We start from the raw sequence: 20,814 nt of genomic DNA on the forward strand, positions 1-20,814 counted from the left end.
ATTCTTGGGCTCATTATCTGCAATTTTTTGTTTTTTTTTTTGTTTTTTTTTGTTGTTGTTGTTGTTTTTTGGGGTTTTTTTTGCAATGATGTTGATGTATGTTGTAAAATCTGTTTTAGAATATACGAGGAAAAACCCTGATCTGAGCATTACTGGGGTTTGTCTTCTCGGTTTGTTTGCGAAAATGATTAATTTATATTCAACAGTTTATTGCTTTGATTGATTCCCACTTTTTTGTAATGACTATTTAGCGTACTTATTGGTTAGCCAGAGGCATTTTGGGGCTAAAACATTTGTTAAAATCAGAAAAAATATATTAAATGTGTTATAATGATGTATATATATACAGAATAGTCCATCAGTCACGACAATCCATATGGTTTAATGTCCGCGGTATGAAACATAATATGAAAATATGACAGACAACGTAAAAGGACGAATTAAAAATACCTTTTCTGTCGCAAAAACTGATGAATATTTATAATGTACAAAATCTAGAACAATGATAAAATAGACTCGGTTTTAATTGGATGGATCAATAAATATACGTTAAACCTGTCATAAAAAGTAGATAATCCATTACTTGTGACGTCACAGATTATTAATAATTGGTGACAAGTACGAAAGGACTGAAGTGGCCTCGTGGTTAAGGTATCAGACATTTTAGCTGTGGACAAATAGATTCTCCATTAAATCTTGCACCTCATCTTTTTATGATTTAAAGCTGGTGAAAGGTCTTCAAACGTTTTAACAAGTTTTATAAACGTCAAATATACCTCTTTTTAGGTCAATTTCAGATAAGATTTAGGTCAATATCAGATAAAGTTGACCTAAAAACATTTTACCTGTGTGATTTGAAACAACAATAGAGACAAAGAAACAAAAAGACTTTATAAAGGTATGGGATACAATCACACATAATTGTAAGAAAAAGAGGTTAATGATAAAACAACCACAAACACTGATAGGAATATAACAGAATGCAATGCCAATATTGATATATTTGATATTGAGAGTATATTATCAAATTAAAGAAAAATCAGTCTTAGCGACCATCTCTGTATAAAAACTTCCTGCTCAATAAGATCACTTCCCAAGTGTTCCAAATGACCAGTAATCGACACAATTTAGCCTGTGTATAAAGACCATCGGGCTATTATGGCAATTTTCCACTGTCCCTCGGATGGTCTTTATAGACAGGCTTGACACATACGATGAACCAAAAACAGTGAATTCATAACGTCTTTTTGTTTTCTTGTGTTACCAATATTCTTTTCAAAAATTTCCACTGAATACTATACATCGATTTATAATTACATTTTTAGTTGATGGTATGAACTCGCGAACCTCATTATTACTGAATTTCGCGTTCCTGTGTGGACATCAGTCAAAGGATTTAAGTGTCTTATTAGCATCAGCTTGATAAATCTACACTCATTGTTACGGATTATCGTTTACGGTGTCATGACCGGAAGTCATGAAACACAACAATAGTTTCATTATTGAAAAAACAAAGGCGTCTAGAAAATACAAAAAAAATATAACATTAATTGTTCAATGGTGTGGGTGGTTGTTACTTAGACATAATTAGGTTAATCGGTATGTTACATCCTATTTATTGCTACGATCAGTTGTAAGTTTTCTTTGTAGCGACGGAAAGCTCAGATTACATAAATAATGAAATAATGTCTACGTAACGTGTCCGAAATAAACTGTTAAGCATAAGGAAACTTGTTTTTTATCTTCATCTTCAATGTATGCACCAAGTGTATTTATAACTTAATGGAGCATTTACAGAAAATTCCTTATATGCGTAGGTAGGTGTTAAAAATCCGCCTCTACGCTATACAGCACTTATCTCTCTCCCTCCTTCTTAGGCATGCTCTAATATTCACGGGGTTTTAATTTCGCTGAATTCGCGCATTTATCTAAAATCGCGAAAATCGTTAGCTTGCTTAATTTATTAAAACCATCCATTTACATATAACAGCCTGTCGTGTGAATGACGTTTTCAAAGATTAAAAAATTGAATTCGCGAAAATAAGCCCCCACAAAAACACACACAAAATTTAACAACTCTACAGAATAGAACATACAGGAACAGTTTACTGTATATTTGCCTTTATTCGCAGGGTATTAAATTCCGCTATATTCATAGTGAAGTAATATTGCGAGAAAATTAATAACCACAAATAAAATGAAAAGAATGGTACAATTCAGTACTGTTAACATTGAAATTAATATTAAAGAGGAGATCAAGAAATTTTCTTACCGCAAAATTAAACTATTAATCTAAGCAGTATGTAATCGGTTGATAAAACAAATTGATGGGTTTATTCCAATTGAATTATCAAACGATGTAACAATTAATATAAATTTAAAATTAATTCATCTTCCCGTTACTCAAAGATGAATTGCTGAAAATATAACATATGTCAAAGAAAGAAGTGTGCCTACATGACGTGTCCATGTGTCGAATGCGCCCTAAATCAATCAAATTCTTAAGTTGTCAATTCGTGCATGTACAATCTCTTATTTATGTAACACCTTCATCATATCGTGTTTGATAAGACAAAGGCTGATTATAATGGATTTTATTTTTGAAACATTCAGAAGGATCTAGTATTAATGGATACTCCTTAGATAATAAAACCATTGCTTTTTTAAAAGCACGATTTAAGATATCGTTGATGGGATAAATTGAGAACGAACTGTACTTGGCTGTGGCGATAAATGTATTCTGTCCACAGGTATCAAAAGCTAGATTTTTTATTTTTGCTATAAGTATTCATATATCCATTTAATCTTTAATATTTTACTTAGTTTTGTCACGTCAAAATCATCTCATTTCTTTCTTTTCGTTAAACTATGAGGCATATGATGCAACGGCAACGGACGAATGCCTTTATACAAAAAATAATTGTTTGTAATTATACCTGCTTTGTTGCTTTAAAATTGGAAATATCTCGGGTACTTTTTTCATTTAATTTCGAAATGAAAGTCAAAGATCTTTTATCAAAATCTAAAGTGTTTCTTAGATAGACTTCAACTAGAAACAATCAACATATCTGATATCCCTGTTGATCAAATCGAAATCGTGTTAATATATATATAAAGTAATGTAAATAGTGTGGAATAAATTCTCTTCCCGAGGCCTTAAATGAACAGATCAAGATCAGTTTGTATGGCATGACATGAGGATTAGTGTTACAGATGTGATTGTCACCCGAGCTGGAAAAGACCCATTACTCTATTATCATAATAATTATCATTATATTATATGTTTGTATATTTTATATCAAATATCAAACAAACACAATTTAACAAAGCATGACAATTTATTGACTCGTGCCCTATCCGGGCCTCGAACTCACGATCTACGGCACCCAATTGCCTAGTCAAACATACCTGCGCCTTTTACCACTGCGCCACATCCACACTGATAATCTCTATCCCCTTCTCTCTCTCTCTCTCTCTCTCTCTCTCTCTCTCTCTCTCTCTCTCTCTCTCTCTCTCTCTCTCTCTCCCTCCCTCCCTCCATCCCCTTCTCTTTCTCTCTCTCTAGTAAAGTTTATCTGCATATAACTTAGGTCATCCATGTGCTTGTATATGTTAAAAAATAACTGGAACGGGCTTAATATAAGTTTTTTAACTTGTGCCCAATCCTCTTTGTACTGTAAAAATTGCAAATAAAATATGTTTAAATCAGGGTGAGAAGGTACAGTGAATAAATCAAAAGATTTTTGGCGTGATACATGCATTGAAAATCGATTAACCACATATGAATTACAGCAGTACTGGATTTACATCGTAATGAAAATCTGCAATGCTCATTTAGATTATTCAGGTAATCTTATGGCGTCGATGTAAATTTAAAAAAAAATGAGCTTCGTCTTCGGTTTATATTTGAGTTTTATAGATTAATAAAATATAATATTAACCTTAGAAAAATACTTATCGATATAAACGTCCACTTCTTTTTATTAGTTTCAATGGAAAATAGTTTTTTTTTTATTTAATATTAAGATACAAAATTGGGATCAATTTTCAACTATCATGATTGACATATATTTGTTTACTTCCTTCACGCACAAGGTGGGAAACACTTGAGCTATTGTGTATACGTAACGCCTTTCACGTTATCCGCCCTTTTTTCAATTTGTCATCTTATGTAGGACTGACTATAAGCCATCGATCTGATCTTAAAGTCGAGAACAGATCATTAAGAATATCCCGTTGGTAAATCCGCTTGCTTAACTATATTGAGATGATATAACGATTTAACTGACCAAGTATATATGATGTAATGTTTTTTACTGTGTAGCTGTATTAATATATGCTGATCCGTTTGTTTTACTGTTAATTTATAAAATGTTATTTCTATAGATTTTCATTTTGAAAAAAAATGAATTAAAACTTATTTCGTACAGAAACCATAATTCCTACTGCCATTGATCAAAAGATGGATTTTGTAAACAAAATAGAGCGATATGTGTACGACAACTCATGACAAAGTAGACATCACAGGAGATCCGGAAGAGTAAGCTTTCTCTGCTTTGATGACAGCATCCATCAGACTGTCAAGTTTAGCCCTGGTTAAATGATAATCTGTCTCATCTCTTCTCTCTACCAATAAAAATCACTAATTAGGTTTAAGTGGATTCGTTTAAGGAATTCCTATATTTAAACTCAATTTACATATTTAACTTTGCTCTCACATATTAAGAGTGTAAACTAAAAACTTGAGGCAATGACGGGTGGTCTTTTGCATCACTCCAAACTGAGCTACTATTCTAATAAATCATACAGTATAAATAGGTGCGAGTATCGACATATTTAAATTTACTAACATTCCCGAGTCTTTGCTTTGATGTAATTAACTAACAGGGAATATGGCGTCTGGATTCGATTCAAAGTGACATATGGTGACTCGCCACATAGTTCACATGCCGATGTCGATTTTATGGTTTTAATTAACACTCTTATACCTATGGGTAAACATTTCTCAAAGATTAACTTTCGTTTTTAGACAAAATTTTACACTTTCATAAAAATTTTATATATAATATACATGTTTGTATTCTGGGGTGTCATTAAAAATATATGGATTTTTCTTGGAATCAAGGTATCATTAACTATGTAATTAATGACGTAGATAGATACTAAATATTATATTACGTCAGATTTGACATATGTCCTATATAAAATGATCTCAATGACTTGGTATTCCGGAAAAAAACCTGTGACACAAACCTACATGGGATTCCCCTCCAAATCACTATCATAAATGTTTCAAGAAAATGAGATTCACGACGTCATTAGGTGTTACATCTGCTGAGTTTAAATTCTTTTGTTATAGTGTTACTAATGAAAAGAATACACAAAGTAGATAAGGATTTTTACTTGTATAAATATACTATCTACATCACAGCAAGTTGATAAAAAGTCCTAATTGGTTGTAACAAGCACTTTCATTGGCTTAAAAACCGGTTATTATCATATAACGTTAAAACGACGTTGCCGTTTTTATTTCATAGTCGAATTGGATCGGCAGATACATCGTTGTAGCAGCCATACCTTTTCCCCTGTGATACATTCCCCGGGGAAAGATATAGGCTAGCATATCCCCCCGCGTTAATCATTTTTATCCCAGGTGACAATAATTGGCTAGCAAATTCCCCCACACGCACCTATCAAATATTTCAGAGGGAAACTATTGGCTAGCTTTTTCTTTCCCCATTCTCAATTATCTTCAGGGGAGGGGAACTATAGGCTAGCTTATTCTCCCCCCACACCTCGATATCTATTCAGGGGAAACTATTGGCTAGTTAGCCGATTCTTTTATCTCTTCCAATTATCTTCAAGGGAGGGAAACTATAGTCTAGCTGATTTCCCCCTCCCCATCTCGATATATTTTCAGGGGGGATCTATTGGTTAGCTACTCTCCTTCCTTTTCTCGAAGAATACGAACCCTTCCCTAAACACCACCACAGTGGGATATTTAGTTGTGCGCCAATTTTGTAACAGGAGAGGAGAAAATGTAGCGGACAGACCGAGATTCGAACCCGGGACCCTCCGAACACTAGCCGATAGCTCTACCGACTGAGCTACCTGGTCACCGATGATCGACTTAGTCCAATCCCGCTACAATATCATCATTACTTATGTTTCTAAATATTTATTTCACATTGCATATTCGACCACAAATAAAATTTAAATACATATTTTCGTATATATAATTTAATTATCATAAATCTATTGTTAGGAATTCATGTTCGAAAAATGTGACGTTAGGCAGATTGTTCCTTTTATGGAAAAAGCGAGAAAGGAAATGAAATGTCCAAGTTATGTTTCATAAGTGATGTGTGCATATATATAAACCGTAAACGCCACGACAGTGAGTTGTGAATGAGTAATCATTGAAAAGAGAAGCTATGACAGACATTCTGAACCAGCAGTACATATTTAGCTATCAAGCACCATTATTCAGTTCATCGCCGCCTATTTCCGCCGGGCAAGTTTTAGTTAAGATTAACGAAGATGTGACATTAATTAATAGAAAATTAATTAAGATTTGGAATAATCATATACTAATTAAATATAGCTTTATCTAGTTGTGTTATTAGAACTTTTTTTAATATAGTTATCACTCTTGATTGACTATTTCAAAATATACATATCAATTCACGTTTATTTGCGTTGGAGAGTGTACGTGAGGATTCGATGGAAATGTGACATTCATGCCAGAGTACAGAACTTTCATTAAGATTCCTGTTTGATATAAATGTAAATATAGGTTCATTGAAGTACAAATTCAAATGGTTTACTCATCATTTGTGATCGACAGCTTACAAAAAAACACCAATACAATATATCACCTTACATAAGATGGCATTAGGATTTTACGATGGCTTGACATTTATGAATAGATTGAAATAGTACGATTTGACTGTGAATAGATTTTTTTTTACAATGAATCATATTTGATAATTTCCTTATTTAGCCATCATTTTAGGATTGACAGTATCGGAAAAAAACATGCTCTTATATGGTTATCATGAGATGCAAAGAAGATAACTAATTCAACAGGTGAAAGAGCAAACATTGAGCAAATCATTCGAATAAATGGACTTTTAACGAAAAAAAAAATCATAGGTCACACTATATTTTTAAATTTGTATTTATCACAAGATATCCTTCACTTTCAACAAATACAATCCAATAGGATGACATAAAACATTAAATCATCAATTACCTATCATATAATTACATAAAATAAACATAAAACAAACATGCAATGACCAATTTACGATAGTCGTGAACTTTTATAAACCGTCAATGTCGTAATTGATGTGCCTACAGCTATTTTCAATACAAGGCGCTCACCATTGGCTTTTGACGTTTACTCGGACACGTTCTTACATTATGCTTGCTTTTAAGACGAATTGAAAGCAAAATAAGCAAAATAAACCTAAAACCGAAACATTTTTGTTATAGAATATGTTTTGATGCTTTCAATTGCATTATGTCTTTTAAGTATGGACTACATTTCATGGATTAACTAAAAGTGATGCCATTGTATCAACAGATTATCTCTTTGATATTTAGGAATTCTTTTTCATTTCTTTTGAATTTTGTCTTCGTTTGAGACCTTTTTTGTCATAAGATTGTAGATAATAATCATCACATCATTTGTGTTTAAGGAGAACATAATAAACGAATATAAAAAGCATATCACATCTTCACACCTATTATTTTAAAATGGACCTTTCCATTCTGTGCCTTGGATGAGCTTATTGCGTCTTGAGGGTAAATTATTCGTAGTCTCCACTGGTCTGGTATATCATGTCTAATGGTGCTGTTGGCGCTTTAAAGTTAATAGCTTACTATAGTAAAATAGTTTTCCAAGATATAACTCTTTTTATATGACGTTTTTCAGCCCGTAGGATTACACTACAATCGAACAGAAAGTATATTTATTACAAGAAATAGCCATTTTAAACGTCGATTCATCCCATTAACATGCACAATCAAATAAAACATTACATCAATTCATATAAATAAACCTACATACATGTATCTAGATTGTTTCAATGAAAATTCATTACATTCTGAAGTGATCGAAAACCAAACTCACTTAAACTAATCTTAAATTTCAGGAAAAAATATTACTGACATTTGAGTCAGAAAAATGTTTTTTTCCTGAAGTAAGGTTCATGGCTACAAATATTTTGCAAGATTGAAATCAAATGAGATATTCACAAGACAACCATTGTATACTAATTACTTTGTACATAAAGCTACTTATAGAAAATTCCACATGACACCTTAATTAAAAAGTCACTTATTGAATAACATTTTTCGCGCGACATGAAACATGAATGTTACGATATTGAAAAACTATTTCCTTTATTCTCACGTCAACCCACTAATTTGCATAATAAAGCTATTTCTGGTCCTTGTGATAGTCACCTGTCAAAGATTCATCAAATGCATTAACAAAAATTGACAGAAAAAAAAACTTGAACATCATAAGATGTATACCTCCTGTTAATTCGGTTTGATCGGTTCAACGTTTTATGAACAGCCAGGGTCAGTTAAGGACATTCAAGGACGTGCTAACGAGGTGGGTGCAGTTGGAGTACCCGGAGAAAGACTACCGCCCAGCGGCCAGTATTTTGTGTTAAAATAACGTAGCAAACTAAAAAGACTTTGGATATTTAGTCACGCTTTAGTAACATGATAAAGTAAAAAAAATGATAAAAACCATCTTGTATAAATTCCTTTCCGTTATATTTCTTTCTTGTGAATTTCTCCCTTCAGTATTACAAACAAGTTTGTAATCTTGCATCTGCCATACTTCAGGGAGTGCCATAACTATCGTAATATACCCCTGGACTGGCCTATATCAGACCAGAATTGAAGAATCTGTGGTTCCATCAAATTAGCGGGTAATTTGGTCCTTTGATATATACAAAAAGAATCGAGTAGCGGTACACTGCGGTGGACTGTGTTGCTTTGACGTTTCTCTCATTGTAATCTTCAAATGAGGTATCTGCAGGCTTGTGAGTGATCAGTTTTGTTTTCTCGTGAACTGGCTTAAGATTCAATATGAGAGAGAGGTGGATTTAACGATAGTTAAAGTAAGCCCGGGAATACCGAGGGTGCGTCTGCTTAGACGAGACTCTATTGTGGGTAAGTTTAAGGATTCTTAACACTACATGTCTTTACTACCTTAAACGATAACATATAATTCAGATAAGCGTGGTATCATTTTCCATCAGCATAGGATTAAATTCGGCATAGGCCGTAAATATAGGTATGGGGAAAACCACTTCATAACGTTTCAACAATTACTGCTACATATTTCCTCATAACTATCCCAGTTCACCAACTTATCGCTCCCAACCCCTAACCCTAACATTGTACATGGGAAATTTTCACAATTTGGTCCTCAATCTAGAGAATTAAATTTTAGCAAATCAAAATTTCACGATACGGTTTCAAGAGTTTGCAATGTATGTACCATTCTACCATTTTTTAATATTTCACAAATCATTTTTTCGCGAGTTTTATTGCGACTTGCGAAATTGGGAAAATATCATCTCCGCGAAAAGAACCGACTCCTTGGTATTATAAGAATAAGCAACAAATAAAACCAATATACACATTTAATCATTTTACAATACATACGGTAATTTGAATATTTACAACTGAAGATATATTTACTATCAATCAACTTTTAACACATGTATACATGATATCACTTATTCGACTTGATCGATAGTAACTATTTTTTAGAATCATCCATACAAAGCTAAATTACAATGAATACAGAGAAATATACACATGTTTTTATAAATTGTGATATTTGTAGAAATCCATTCATGCATCTTCTCATTATAAGTTGAACTTCGATATCTCGAATTCTTGAAATTTGAATATTCTATCTAAGTTGACAGTACGCTAAATACACATATATTTACAATTCACTCGAACGCTCAGTTATCACGAAATTTAGAAAACTTCCTTCCAATTTTCAGTATAATAAAACCTGTCTAAGCGACCACCTCTGTATCATCCTCGATACTCCAGGGGTTCCGTTCACTAACGATCTCTACACCCCTGGGCTATCTCATAGTAAAATTGAAGGCAGCTCAGGTGAATAAATCTGAACCAATCACAGGCCTTCAAGAATTTACTTTGAAGACTACAGAGAGAGCGACGCCCAACTTCAAAGCAAGACAGTCAACTACAGTGTACCGTTATACGGCTCTTTTGATGTACATCAAACGACTAAATTACCTGTTCTGTCCTGTTGCCTCCAGTTTTACTATGAGATAGCCAGGGGTGTAGAGATCGCAAGTGATCGTATCCCATGGAGTATCGAGGATGTCACTGTTTAAACCTCACTTGCTTAATAAGACCACTTTTTAAGGTTAAAAAAAATCAACTTCTACATAGTTTGCCCTGTGTGAGAAGGTCATTATTCCTTGGTCACTTGAGTGGTATTACTCTCTGTAGTCAGTTTTGACTATACTTAAAATATGTCTGATATATGCAGCATATCATGCCGGTTTGCCATTCCTAAGTATGGGGAATTTACATTCCTTTCTCACAAATAGGCGAAATAGCGCATGCCTTTTTAAATATGCTTCACTTCTGACGAATGACATTTTTCTCTATCAAAACAGTATCAGACGAATACGCATTTTTCATCAGTTACAGACGCAGATACTTTACACCATTACTATCATTGAAAAGTTGAGCATTTTATTTTACTTCAAGATAAAAATATCAAAAATAATAAAATTCGCCCTTAAAAAAAATCCATTGCACTATGCCATTATGGAATGAAGTACTGATTGCATATCCTCCAAAATTAAAACAAGTTATTTGAAATTATTTTTTGAGAGAATTAGAATACATTTACATAAATTAACACCAGTTATTGTTCAAATGATGAGTATCGTGTATGCTCTGTCGGTGGTGGAGCATCTTTAAAACAAAAGTGTGACGAAAACAGAATACATGTCATGAAAAAACAAAAACAAAAATACCGTAAATGACATATTTTAGCGGTAATCTTATTTACAACCTATTCACGTAAGCATTGTTGGGCTTATATTATTTCGCTAATTGTATTCCTCTATATTGTTTATATTATCATTATTATACAGGCACCTATTTAAAATTAACGTTGTGCAAAAACTTAATTAAGCCAAAATATGTAAGCTTAAAGTAAACAAATAAGAACTTATTTTTCTGACACTTTGATGGATTCTGATAACATAGGACTTCAACATATTTCATATTATAAGCATTTTCAGAACTATAAGATATAGTCATGATATTCACTTATGGATCAAAGAGGATGATGTATATAATAATAAAAAATCTTATTTATATTAGTGTTCAATTACTGATTTTGCGCACATTTCAGTATATACTTCTTCCTCATTTTAGTGTTGAAAAAATGTGTCCTGTCGATGAATTGATAAGGTCTTGTGTTTAATTTCATTTTGCTTGTAAAAAGTGTTATGGAACTGCCCTTATGTCTCATAAACACAAAGTACTTATGGGGATGTTCTGGTAATTAAATTGGAAAGCAAAATCTCAAGACGAAATTTTTTTATGTCAAAATGCACGAACAGGAATTAGATGACATTGTTATTTAAAAACGTCAATGTGCAAGTCTCTTTTCTGTCATTAAACATTTAACTTAGTGATACGGGCATTGATTCATAATTCATGAGACAAGAACGGACAAATTCCTAATATACCTGCCACACAAAAGATTCAAAATCAAGTTCTTTGGGCACGATATAGGGTCATGTCTGTATATTTAATATGTGTGTGCAAACCAGACGCTTTATTGCAACGGAATCGTGAAGGTCTTACAATTACAATGTATTTGAATTATGTTTATATTTACATGACAGATATTATAATGATTCAAATGATTTAGTTAATGAATAATGATAATACACAGTCACCTGAGATATTCAATATTCATTAAATGAATATCAGTACCAAACAAATAATCTAGATACGATTATTATTACATTTCTAAACAAATCTAAACAAATATGTTTATGATAGAAAGATAATTGGTGCTAAGAAAGTATCAATAAGCAATATATTGTAGAAACAAAGGCTATAGCAATGTTTACATGAAAAAAAATAAATGTATGTCCAAAAATAATCTTAGATATTAATAAATATCATACGATACATAAGCATTCAGCATTCAATGAAATATCACTACATAGAATCAACAAATATGTATAAATATGAATAAAATCATTGATTTTGATAGAATATTATTATTTAAAATAAACAAAAATGTTTGTCAAATAAATATTGTTTTTGATGAAATATTACTGGCTAAAATCGACAATGTACATCAAATTCAAAACGATTTCAATAAGATATTTTAAAATAGATAAAATAAAAAAGATAAACAAAAATGAATATAAAAATTAAAAACGATTATCATTTTTATAGACTATTAAAGGCCCAATACCTTTTTGAAACGGTTTTTAATATTTATGATGTGAATGTAAAACGAGATCGATAATTTTGTAGAGTCGCAAAAGTTATTAACTTATCGTTGATACTACACGTATTATGACCTTCTGAACAAAATAAATAAATGTTAATTTTCATAACGCGGGTCGTCTTATGTTTCCCACCGTCGTCATAAATACTGAGCGGTTTGAATACCACTGCGCCAGACGGCACAACAGCGAACTGAATCTCCACAGTTATTTTGTAAATTATGCAGGAAATCTTGCATATGTTTGATGTTGTTACTTCATCTTAGGCCATCGATATGTATTTTCTCATGTAATTAATATTTTTATAAACCTTTTATTATTTTACTTCGGAAAGGTAGTGGGTCTTTAATAGATAAATCAATAAATAATACATATTGAAATTCAAATTCACATTGATTTCGATAGAATATAATTCGATAAAATAAACAAAAATGTAAATAAAAATTCAAAAAGATATGGATCGCAGGAAAGCATACAGCACATTCGCACAGTATAGCAGACATTTCAGAGATAAAAACATGTTACTAAAGCGATTTCACATGCTTACTGGTGGGAGCATATTGACGCCCAGATAGATTTGCATCGATGAGAAAATGTCGTGAAAAGTGGAAAATTAATTAATTATTTTGACAGCGGATTTGAAATCCGATCACGCACGCAACAAGGACAGTAAAGAAGAGATATATTCTGTTAAAGGGACGCGATCGGTAACCTTGTTTAAACAGCAAATGTTAGCAATTTTTATGATATAGATAAGATGTCAGATACTCAACTAGTAATAAATACACTTTTAGGTCGAAATTTAATAAAAAAAAAAATCATAGTAATTGTCATGAACTTGGCGTAGTTAGATGATTTTTGTTTGGGAACTCCGGCTCCCGTCACTGGCGCTTCCCCAAATGACTTTCTTTTGTTTACAAAACTATCATAGGCCGTGGAATACTGTTAGATATTTGATTGGTTCAAGATGTGATGTATTTTATTGAATACCAGAACATTTTTGTCTCAAACAATTAGTATTCAAAATAGATTTACTGTACAATGTGCTTGACTTAATGTAGATATCAGAGAATGAAAGAATCATAGTTGTACATTATCATTACCAAAAGCACTGTAACTTTAATATAAACCAACATGGCCAGAACAATATTGCTATGAATATATGGTGACGACATTGTCTTATTGTCCACGGCATGTGAAGAGGTTGGCTGTCAGTGACAGTTTTAGAATGTATAAAAATAGCACAAGTTGCACATTTTTTGCATTTTACACGTCGTCTGCCAACAGTCTCGATGCAAATTATGTAACACGACATGTGAACATAAGAATTTTCAAACTTCTTTGTTTATGATGGAGGTTCTTGTCAAATAGAAGTGAAAAATAATCACTTTCCAACGAATATCATTAATTCACTCTCTATCATCATTTTGTAGTTAAACATAAAACTGGAGATAACGTTTTGTTTTGGGCAAAAATTATAAAATCAAAATTTTATCCATCATGGTAACAATCATTTTATATTCCAACGAATTAGGTGGACACAATGCTTTGGGGAAAAATTACAAAATTACAATATGAAAATTATATTCACGTCATAACATGTAATATTATGCATCAAGAAATATGAAATTATTTCATCAACGTTATTTTTTTCCTTACATCATACATTATTTGTATTATACAATCCAATTGTTATGAGCGTTTACATTAATATAAATTTCTTAAATCCGAAGAAATATAGTCATGCATCAAGTATCTGCATCAGATAAACAGTTTTTCAATTGCAAGAGTGTCATTGATAATTTTTTACTGTAACCGCTTAACGTCCAGCATGCCTCATACCTTTTGGGTTCACTTAGAGTTATCCCCCTTGCTTTTCAAAAGTGTGCGTTCTTCTGAATATTTTAAAATTACTGAGAGTACTGGATTACTTCCAATCGATGCACATCAGCTATCGTTCAATGTGTTTATTGCGTCATACTTTTGCTGCCTCTTTTGACGTAGATGCCTCTTTTTCTTTCTTAATGTCTACATTTTCCTTTGATGGATCCTCAGTCTCTGTATCAGGAACAAAAGCTGCATTCTGCTGACCTTGCCCCGATATGATGTTAACTTGTGGGGTCCGGACGGCTGCAACCCCGTTGCTCGGCAACACACCGTTCGGAAGATAAACAGGCTGCACGATATGCGAAGCATTCTGTGTCGCCATATTAACTAGAGCGCCAACCAAATCTTTGACAAGATCCCCATGGCTAACTGCACTTGTTGGTGTCGGTTGCATTTGGATACCTCCCTGACAGTCGCTAAGATTTGTTGCACAACTTGTTACGCTACTTTGACTTGCTGTACGACCTGCCACGCGGCGACTCATGGTTGAAGTTTGAGCCGGTTCAACAGGACAACAACGCAAAAAGCACGGAGCTTTTTCTGCCAGTGCAGCACGGAACCGAGGATGACTGAGAGCATAAACAAGCGGGTTGTGCATCGCGGATGTTTTAGCCAAAAGTACTGGTAGCTCAGCCATTAGCGGTGTAACGAAATCAGGAGAGCCGAACTGAGCTATCAAAGCGATTGTAGCGTACGGACACCAAGAAAGAATAAAGAGCGATATCAACATCAGTGCTATTTTTGCGATCTTCATCTCGGCCTTGGCTTTCTTATTTTTGTCCGCTTCCTCTGCGTTCAGTTTATCTGCCATGCGGGTCATTTCCCGACCATGTGCTTTTATAGCTCTTAAAATTATTATGTAGCATCCGATGATTATTGTCAACGGCGTCAAAAATCCAAATACATACAGCCCAAGGATAAAATATCGATTGCTGGTGGATTTGGTAATGTAATCAAATGTACAGGAAGTTTGAAATCCCTCTGGAATGTATGAACCAAGACCAAATAAAGGTGGAATGGACCACAGAGTTGACCAAATCCAAACGATCACAATCATGATGAATGCCTTTTTACGCGTCATGATTCTCGCTGCCTGTAGAGGTTTTGTTATACAAATAAATCTGTCGATGGATATTGCTGCCAAAGTACCGATAGACATGAAGCCGAATATACCACCAGTAAGCCCATAGAGTTCACAGGCAACCATTCCGAAAACCCACTTTTTGCTGAAGGCGGAGATGGATTTAAGAGGAAATCCGTTGATTGCGGAGAATGTGAGATCACTTAGTGCCAGATTCACAATTAACATATTTGACGGAGTTTTCAACTTCTTGCATGTTGTAAACATCCAAATGACTAAGATGTTACCGATTACGCCGGTGATTCCAACGACGCCGATGAATAAGCCGTCAAAGATGTGCCAGGAGTCGGACACTGGAGGGAACCGTTTCCAGTGAGGATGAATGAAATAGTCGTAGGTGTCATATAGATGGGTGGTATTAGGAACAATCTCTGTCACAGATTCCTCGGACATGTTGGCCAGTTTTTTTTTATATATGTCACAAGTATGCCTCTGTCAGATGATGAAGTTGGGCACGAAATATTCTTAAATCACCGGTATGAGAGTAGACCTGGGCACATAAATGTTAAGTTCGTAGTCGTTGATTTAATATTCAAGCTATCCCAAAACTTGGACGTTGTGAACCAATTTTTAAATTTGTTCGTAACCAGTGGTTGAATACGGAGTGTGTATTGTAGATGTTGCTCATTGAAAACAAATCCTTTACAAAATGAAAATTCCACAACACTGCATTAAATTTAAGTATTTACAATGTCAATGGTATTCATTAATAACTAGAAGAAAAATGTCAGATTTCGCAAATGTTTTCTGTTTGAAATAGATAAAATTAATTGAGTTGATAAATTCACTGTGCAGACTTTTAACATTCCTTTACCCAAACGACAAGTTTGATAGCAGTATGAGAGTCGTAAGATGGCACGCACTAATTTATACCGCCACATTGCGTGTGTTGTCGTAAGAGGATCATATCAAGACTGTCGACAGCTCCTCAGAGATAGCAAATCAATGATAAGTTTCTGACAGGTTTCGAAAATGAGGTACGTTCTGCCCATAATCAGGATTACTTCTGTTTCTATCAAATATGATATACCATAAGTCTAGACCCAAGATTGGACATGGGTGTGTTTTCTCTTGTCCTCACGGTATTACATACAATACATATAAACCGCTGCTACAAGTACATCTTTCATTATCATGTGTATAAAAAGGCTCCGAATCAATAATATCTTGGAAATCAATAATTCACCATAACAATGGTAATTAATATTTTTCCTCTTTCCTTTATCAACTTTTGTGTCATATTTCTTATCGATTTATTCTTAGCATATCTGGTGCATCGATGTTCATTAGGAAGGCAGACATGTCAACATATTTTATCTAAACTTTTTAATATATTTTAAAGTATTTAAAAACATGATTAAACATTAAATGTATAAACTTCTAATTAATAATGATCTCAAGAAAATATAAAAAGTTTTTGTTTCTTTTTTTATGATTTTTGTGTTTATTTCTAGTTAACAATTTCGCTTTTCCTATGGCATCATACCGCACGTGACTTTGCCACACGTTTGCGGATTTATGATCTGAATGAAACATTGCGTAATTGCATGTACAGCTTCCTGTTAGATCGGCTTATGAAGCATCTGCAGGACGGCAAGGCCTTGGAGATAGTAATTAACTATGTTTCTAACTTAATTAACCTATAAACATTGGTCTGATTGTCATTTCATTATTACTAAAGAAGTCGAAAGCTATACAAGTGACTGATATTAGCAGACTCTAACCGACAGAGCAAGTTGAAATTTAAAATGAATGGACGCTTGAATTGATTCAATTACAAAGTGGAAACATTCAACATTTACAGTGGTAACGTTCATCAATTCAAATGCCGTGACTTATTTTTTACAAGCATAAATGGCTGTTCTTCAATCCTTTTCCTAAATGAAAGAATACACAGTACATGTGTTCTATAGTGATTGGTTTCGTCTATTTTAATGCAGTGAGCTGTTTTTTCTCATCAGGAATATCAAGCTTAAAACGTTGGAGTTTATCATCTCTTTTATTAAAGGAGGATTCCATAACATCCATTATCAACGTTTTGAACAGAGGAACAAATTAATTGTTGAAGTGACCTGAAAAAAGCGATGGCAAGTGAGGCAGGCAAGGCTATATTATCAGTAGTGGAGGAAGTTACAACGACCAACACATCCTCCTCCCACCCATTCGATACATACGATTACTATATACACCCTCACTGGAGGAAGTATCCAGTGGTGTCCGACAGCTGGCATTTCTTCGTCGGTCTCTTTATCACTGTCGTCGGCATCAGCGGCGTCACCGGAAACATCGTCGTTATCTGGATATTCAGCTCCGTCAAGACTCTAAAAACGCCATCAAATTTACTGATTGTGAATCTAGCTTTAAGTGACCTAACGTTCTCTGCAGTTAATGGGTTTCCTTTGTTCACAATTTCAGCTTTCAACAAACGCTGGGTGTTCGGAGACGCTGCCTGCGAGTTCTATGGTCTCATCGGTGGGATTTTCGGTCTGATGTCTATTAATACTTTAGCTATGATTTCTGTCGATCGGTTCATCTGTATTACCAAACCGCTTCAAGCCGCCAGGATAATGACTCGCAAAAAAGCCTTTCTCATGATCGTGGTGGTATGGTCTTGGGCCATCGGATGGTCAATACTGCCTCTGTTCGGATTAGGAGCGTACATTCCTGAAGGATTTCAAACGTCATGTACATTTGACTATCTAACTAAAACCACATCAAACAGAATCTATATTATCGGGATGTATGTGTTTGCGTTTGCATTACCGTTATTGATAATAATAGGTTGTTATGTTGGCATCCTCAAAGCTATCAGAAAACATGCTAAAGAAATGTCAAGAATGGCAGACAAAATGAATGCCGAAGAAAAAGACAAAAAGGAAAAATCGAAAACAGAAATAAAAATTGCTAAAATTGCGATGATGCTTATATCACTGTTTATATTGTCATGGAGTCCGTATGCCACCATAGCATTGATGGCACAGTTCGGGGATCCGTCATTCGTAACACCATACATGTCTGAGCTCCCAGTCTTGTTGGCAAAGGCTTCAGCTATGCACAACCCTATAGTGTATGCACTCAGCCATCCTAAATTCCGCGAAGCTCTGATGAAAAAAGCTCCATGTTTTTTATCGTGTTGCATGCCGTCAGACAAGCCGCAGACTGATGGCAAGGCACCGCCACCACAAAAGCCCGTGATGCACAGGCAGCTCACCCAAACTTTTAGTGACGCGAGCATGTCTAGTATTCAGACAAACCTTAGTGAAGGGTTTGAGATGAGAACTGCAAAGGAACAGTGGACTAGTTCAACTGATATGGTCCGACAGCTTGTCGGAGTGCTCGTATGCATGGCAACTAAAAAGAGTACCGACCAGACGGTTGCTATCCCTGAAACTGCCAACGCGGTCATTAGTGACGTCGCCGGACCGTCTACGGGAGACCCTGAGGAGGGTGTGTTCACTGTGAATGATGGTAATCTTGATCTCGTGGCAGCAGCGAGTGCTTTAATTAATGCATTTGGACCAGATTCGAAGTCTGAACCACCGTTGGAGGAGGTGGAGGAGGAAGGGGAGGTAACTCCATCAGGTACAGACAATCCTGCATTTGAACCTGAGGAGAAGGATACACAGGTTTGAAAAACAATAAATCTTTGTTCAATTTCTTTTATGTCTGCGTAAAAACACTCTTTCGTTTAAAGATTTTGAGTTCATTTCCAGTTTGTCTATCATCAACAAGTTCATATTTCATATTGTGTCAATTATATTTGTATATACACGCATTAAGGAAAATGCATCGACATATCCAGGAATATTTACAACGTATATGCCGTAATTACAGCAATTTTCTAACTTCCAATACCACTCTTCAATCTTATTGGTTACAAACATTTTCATCTGCTTAGAAAATATGTTATCATCTCATAAAAACAAAACCTGGTGTCGCTTTTGGTGACTGACACAGTGATGTAATGGTTTAAATGGAGAAAAATAGTCTAGCAATATTTTAAATTTCACGAGGTCGTGAATGTTGAATTGAATTGTAAGGAATTAAATTAATGTATATTTTATGTTTTGGAGCCGTATGACAAAATAAGAGTGTATTCTCGCCATAAACCGCTGCTGTTTTTTTGTCAAAAACATTCAATAAAAATAACAATTTATACTAAATTCAATGAAAGGACATTTACGTAATTCGTAATAACACCAATAGTAAATATCAAAATTCTGAATAATAAAAAAATGCATACAAATACTAAAACATTATTCTATATTAGTGTTATCTTGGAAATCAATGATTAAAATAAATAACACTTTGAATCACTGAAAAGGCATGAAGAAATTAAGTCATGATGATGTTTTTATAAAATCTCTTATCTCCCACAAAAGTATATATATTAACCATACCTTAATAAATCAATCATACAAACTGTATTATTCATGTAGTATTCATATATATGTACATGTACTTTATCTGTTTCATTTTTTTATTGTTAAAAGTCTTTGAATGTTATTGTCTATATTAATTATCTATTGTGTTTTTTGGTTTATAGTTTTCCTTACATGGATCGACATATCACGGCACCTTTTATCGAAACATTATGTTAAGTGTTCTGAATGTGTATCGTATCAACACAATTGAATAATTTCTTTGCAACGAATTAAATTATCTTGAACGGGCAACTGTGGCTACGTCATCATTGTATGTGTCGTTTACTCACAAACCAATGACGTTTTCGTGCAAACAATTAACGTAAAAATACAGTTTAATCTTGTTAACACGAACTGAAATAACTCAAAACCCTGGTTCCTTTTTTGAATTAGTTTTTTTTTTGTTTTCAACCAAACGTTTCACTCAAGATTCAAATATAAACTTATCTTTTATCTCGAACCATTCGAAATTATATCATGGTCCCGCTAACTTCGTGTAAACAAGGTTTTCTGGATCTCGTCTACTGATACCTACACCTGGACTATCTCATAGCAAAACTGGAGGCAGTTCATGAATAAAATACTGACCAATCACAGGCCTGCAGTGATTTTCTTTACAAATGATTCGATATAAAAAGGGGCCGCGGTGGCCGAGTGGTTAAGATGTCCCGACATATTACAACAAGCCCTCCACCTCTAGGATGCGGGTTCGAATCCCATGTGGGGCAGTTGCCAGGTACTGACCGCTGACCGGTGGTTTTTCTCCGGGTACTCCGGCTTTCCTCCACCAACAAACCTGGCA

At 34.1% G+C, this 20,814-nt stretch overlaps 2 protein-coding genes across 2 annotated transcripts; one reads left to right on the forward strand and one right to left on the reverse strand.

The window, feature by feature from the left end:
* Positions 1-14,535: 14,535 nt before the first annotated feature.
* LOC138331321 (rhodopsin, GQ-coupled-like) lies at positions 14,536-15,981 on the reverse strand. The gene has a single exon (XM_069278858.1). It carries the CDS (start codon positions 15,979-15,981, stop codon positions 14,536-14,538), a length of 1,446 nt encoding a protein of 481 aa, XP_069134959.1.
* Positions 15,982-17,072: 1,091 nt separating this feature from the next.
* Positions 17,073-19,759, forward strand: LOC138330808 (rhodopsin-like). The gene has a single exon (XM_069278324.1). It carries the CDS (start codon positions 17,673-17,675, stop codon positions 19,218-19,220), a length of 1,548 nt encoding a protein of 515 aa, XP_069134425.1. The 5' UTR covers positions 17,073-17,672; the 3' UTR covers positions 19,221-19,759.
* The last annotated feature ends 1,055 nt before the right edge of the window (positions 19,760-20,814 follow it).

Source organism: Argopecten irradians, chromosome 9 (assembly GCF_041381155.1).
Source record: "Argopecten irradians isolate NY chromosome 9, Ai_NY, whole genome shotgun sequence".
NCBI classification, from domain to species: domain Eukaryota; kingdom Metazoa; phylum Mollusca; class Bivalvia; order Pectinida; family Pectinidae; genus Argopecten; species Argopecten irradians.

What these genes read in the sequence shown, in the direction of transcription:
- LOC138331321 (XM_069278858.1), bottom strand. Translation starts at nt 15,981, where the DNA reads ATGTCCGAGGAATCTGTGACAGAGATTGTTCCTAATACCACCCATCTA.
- LOC138330808 (XM_069278324.1), top strand. Translation starts at nt 17,673, where the DNA reads ATGGCAAGTGAGGCAGGCAAGGCTATATTATCAGTAGTGGAGGAAGTT.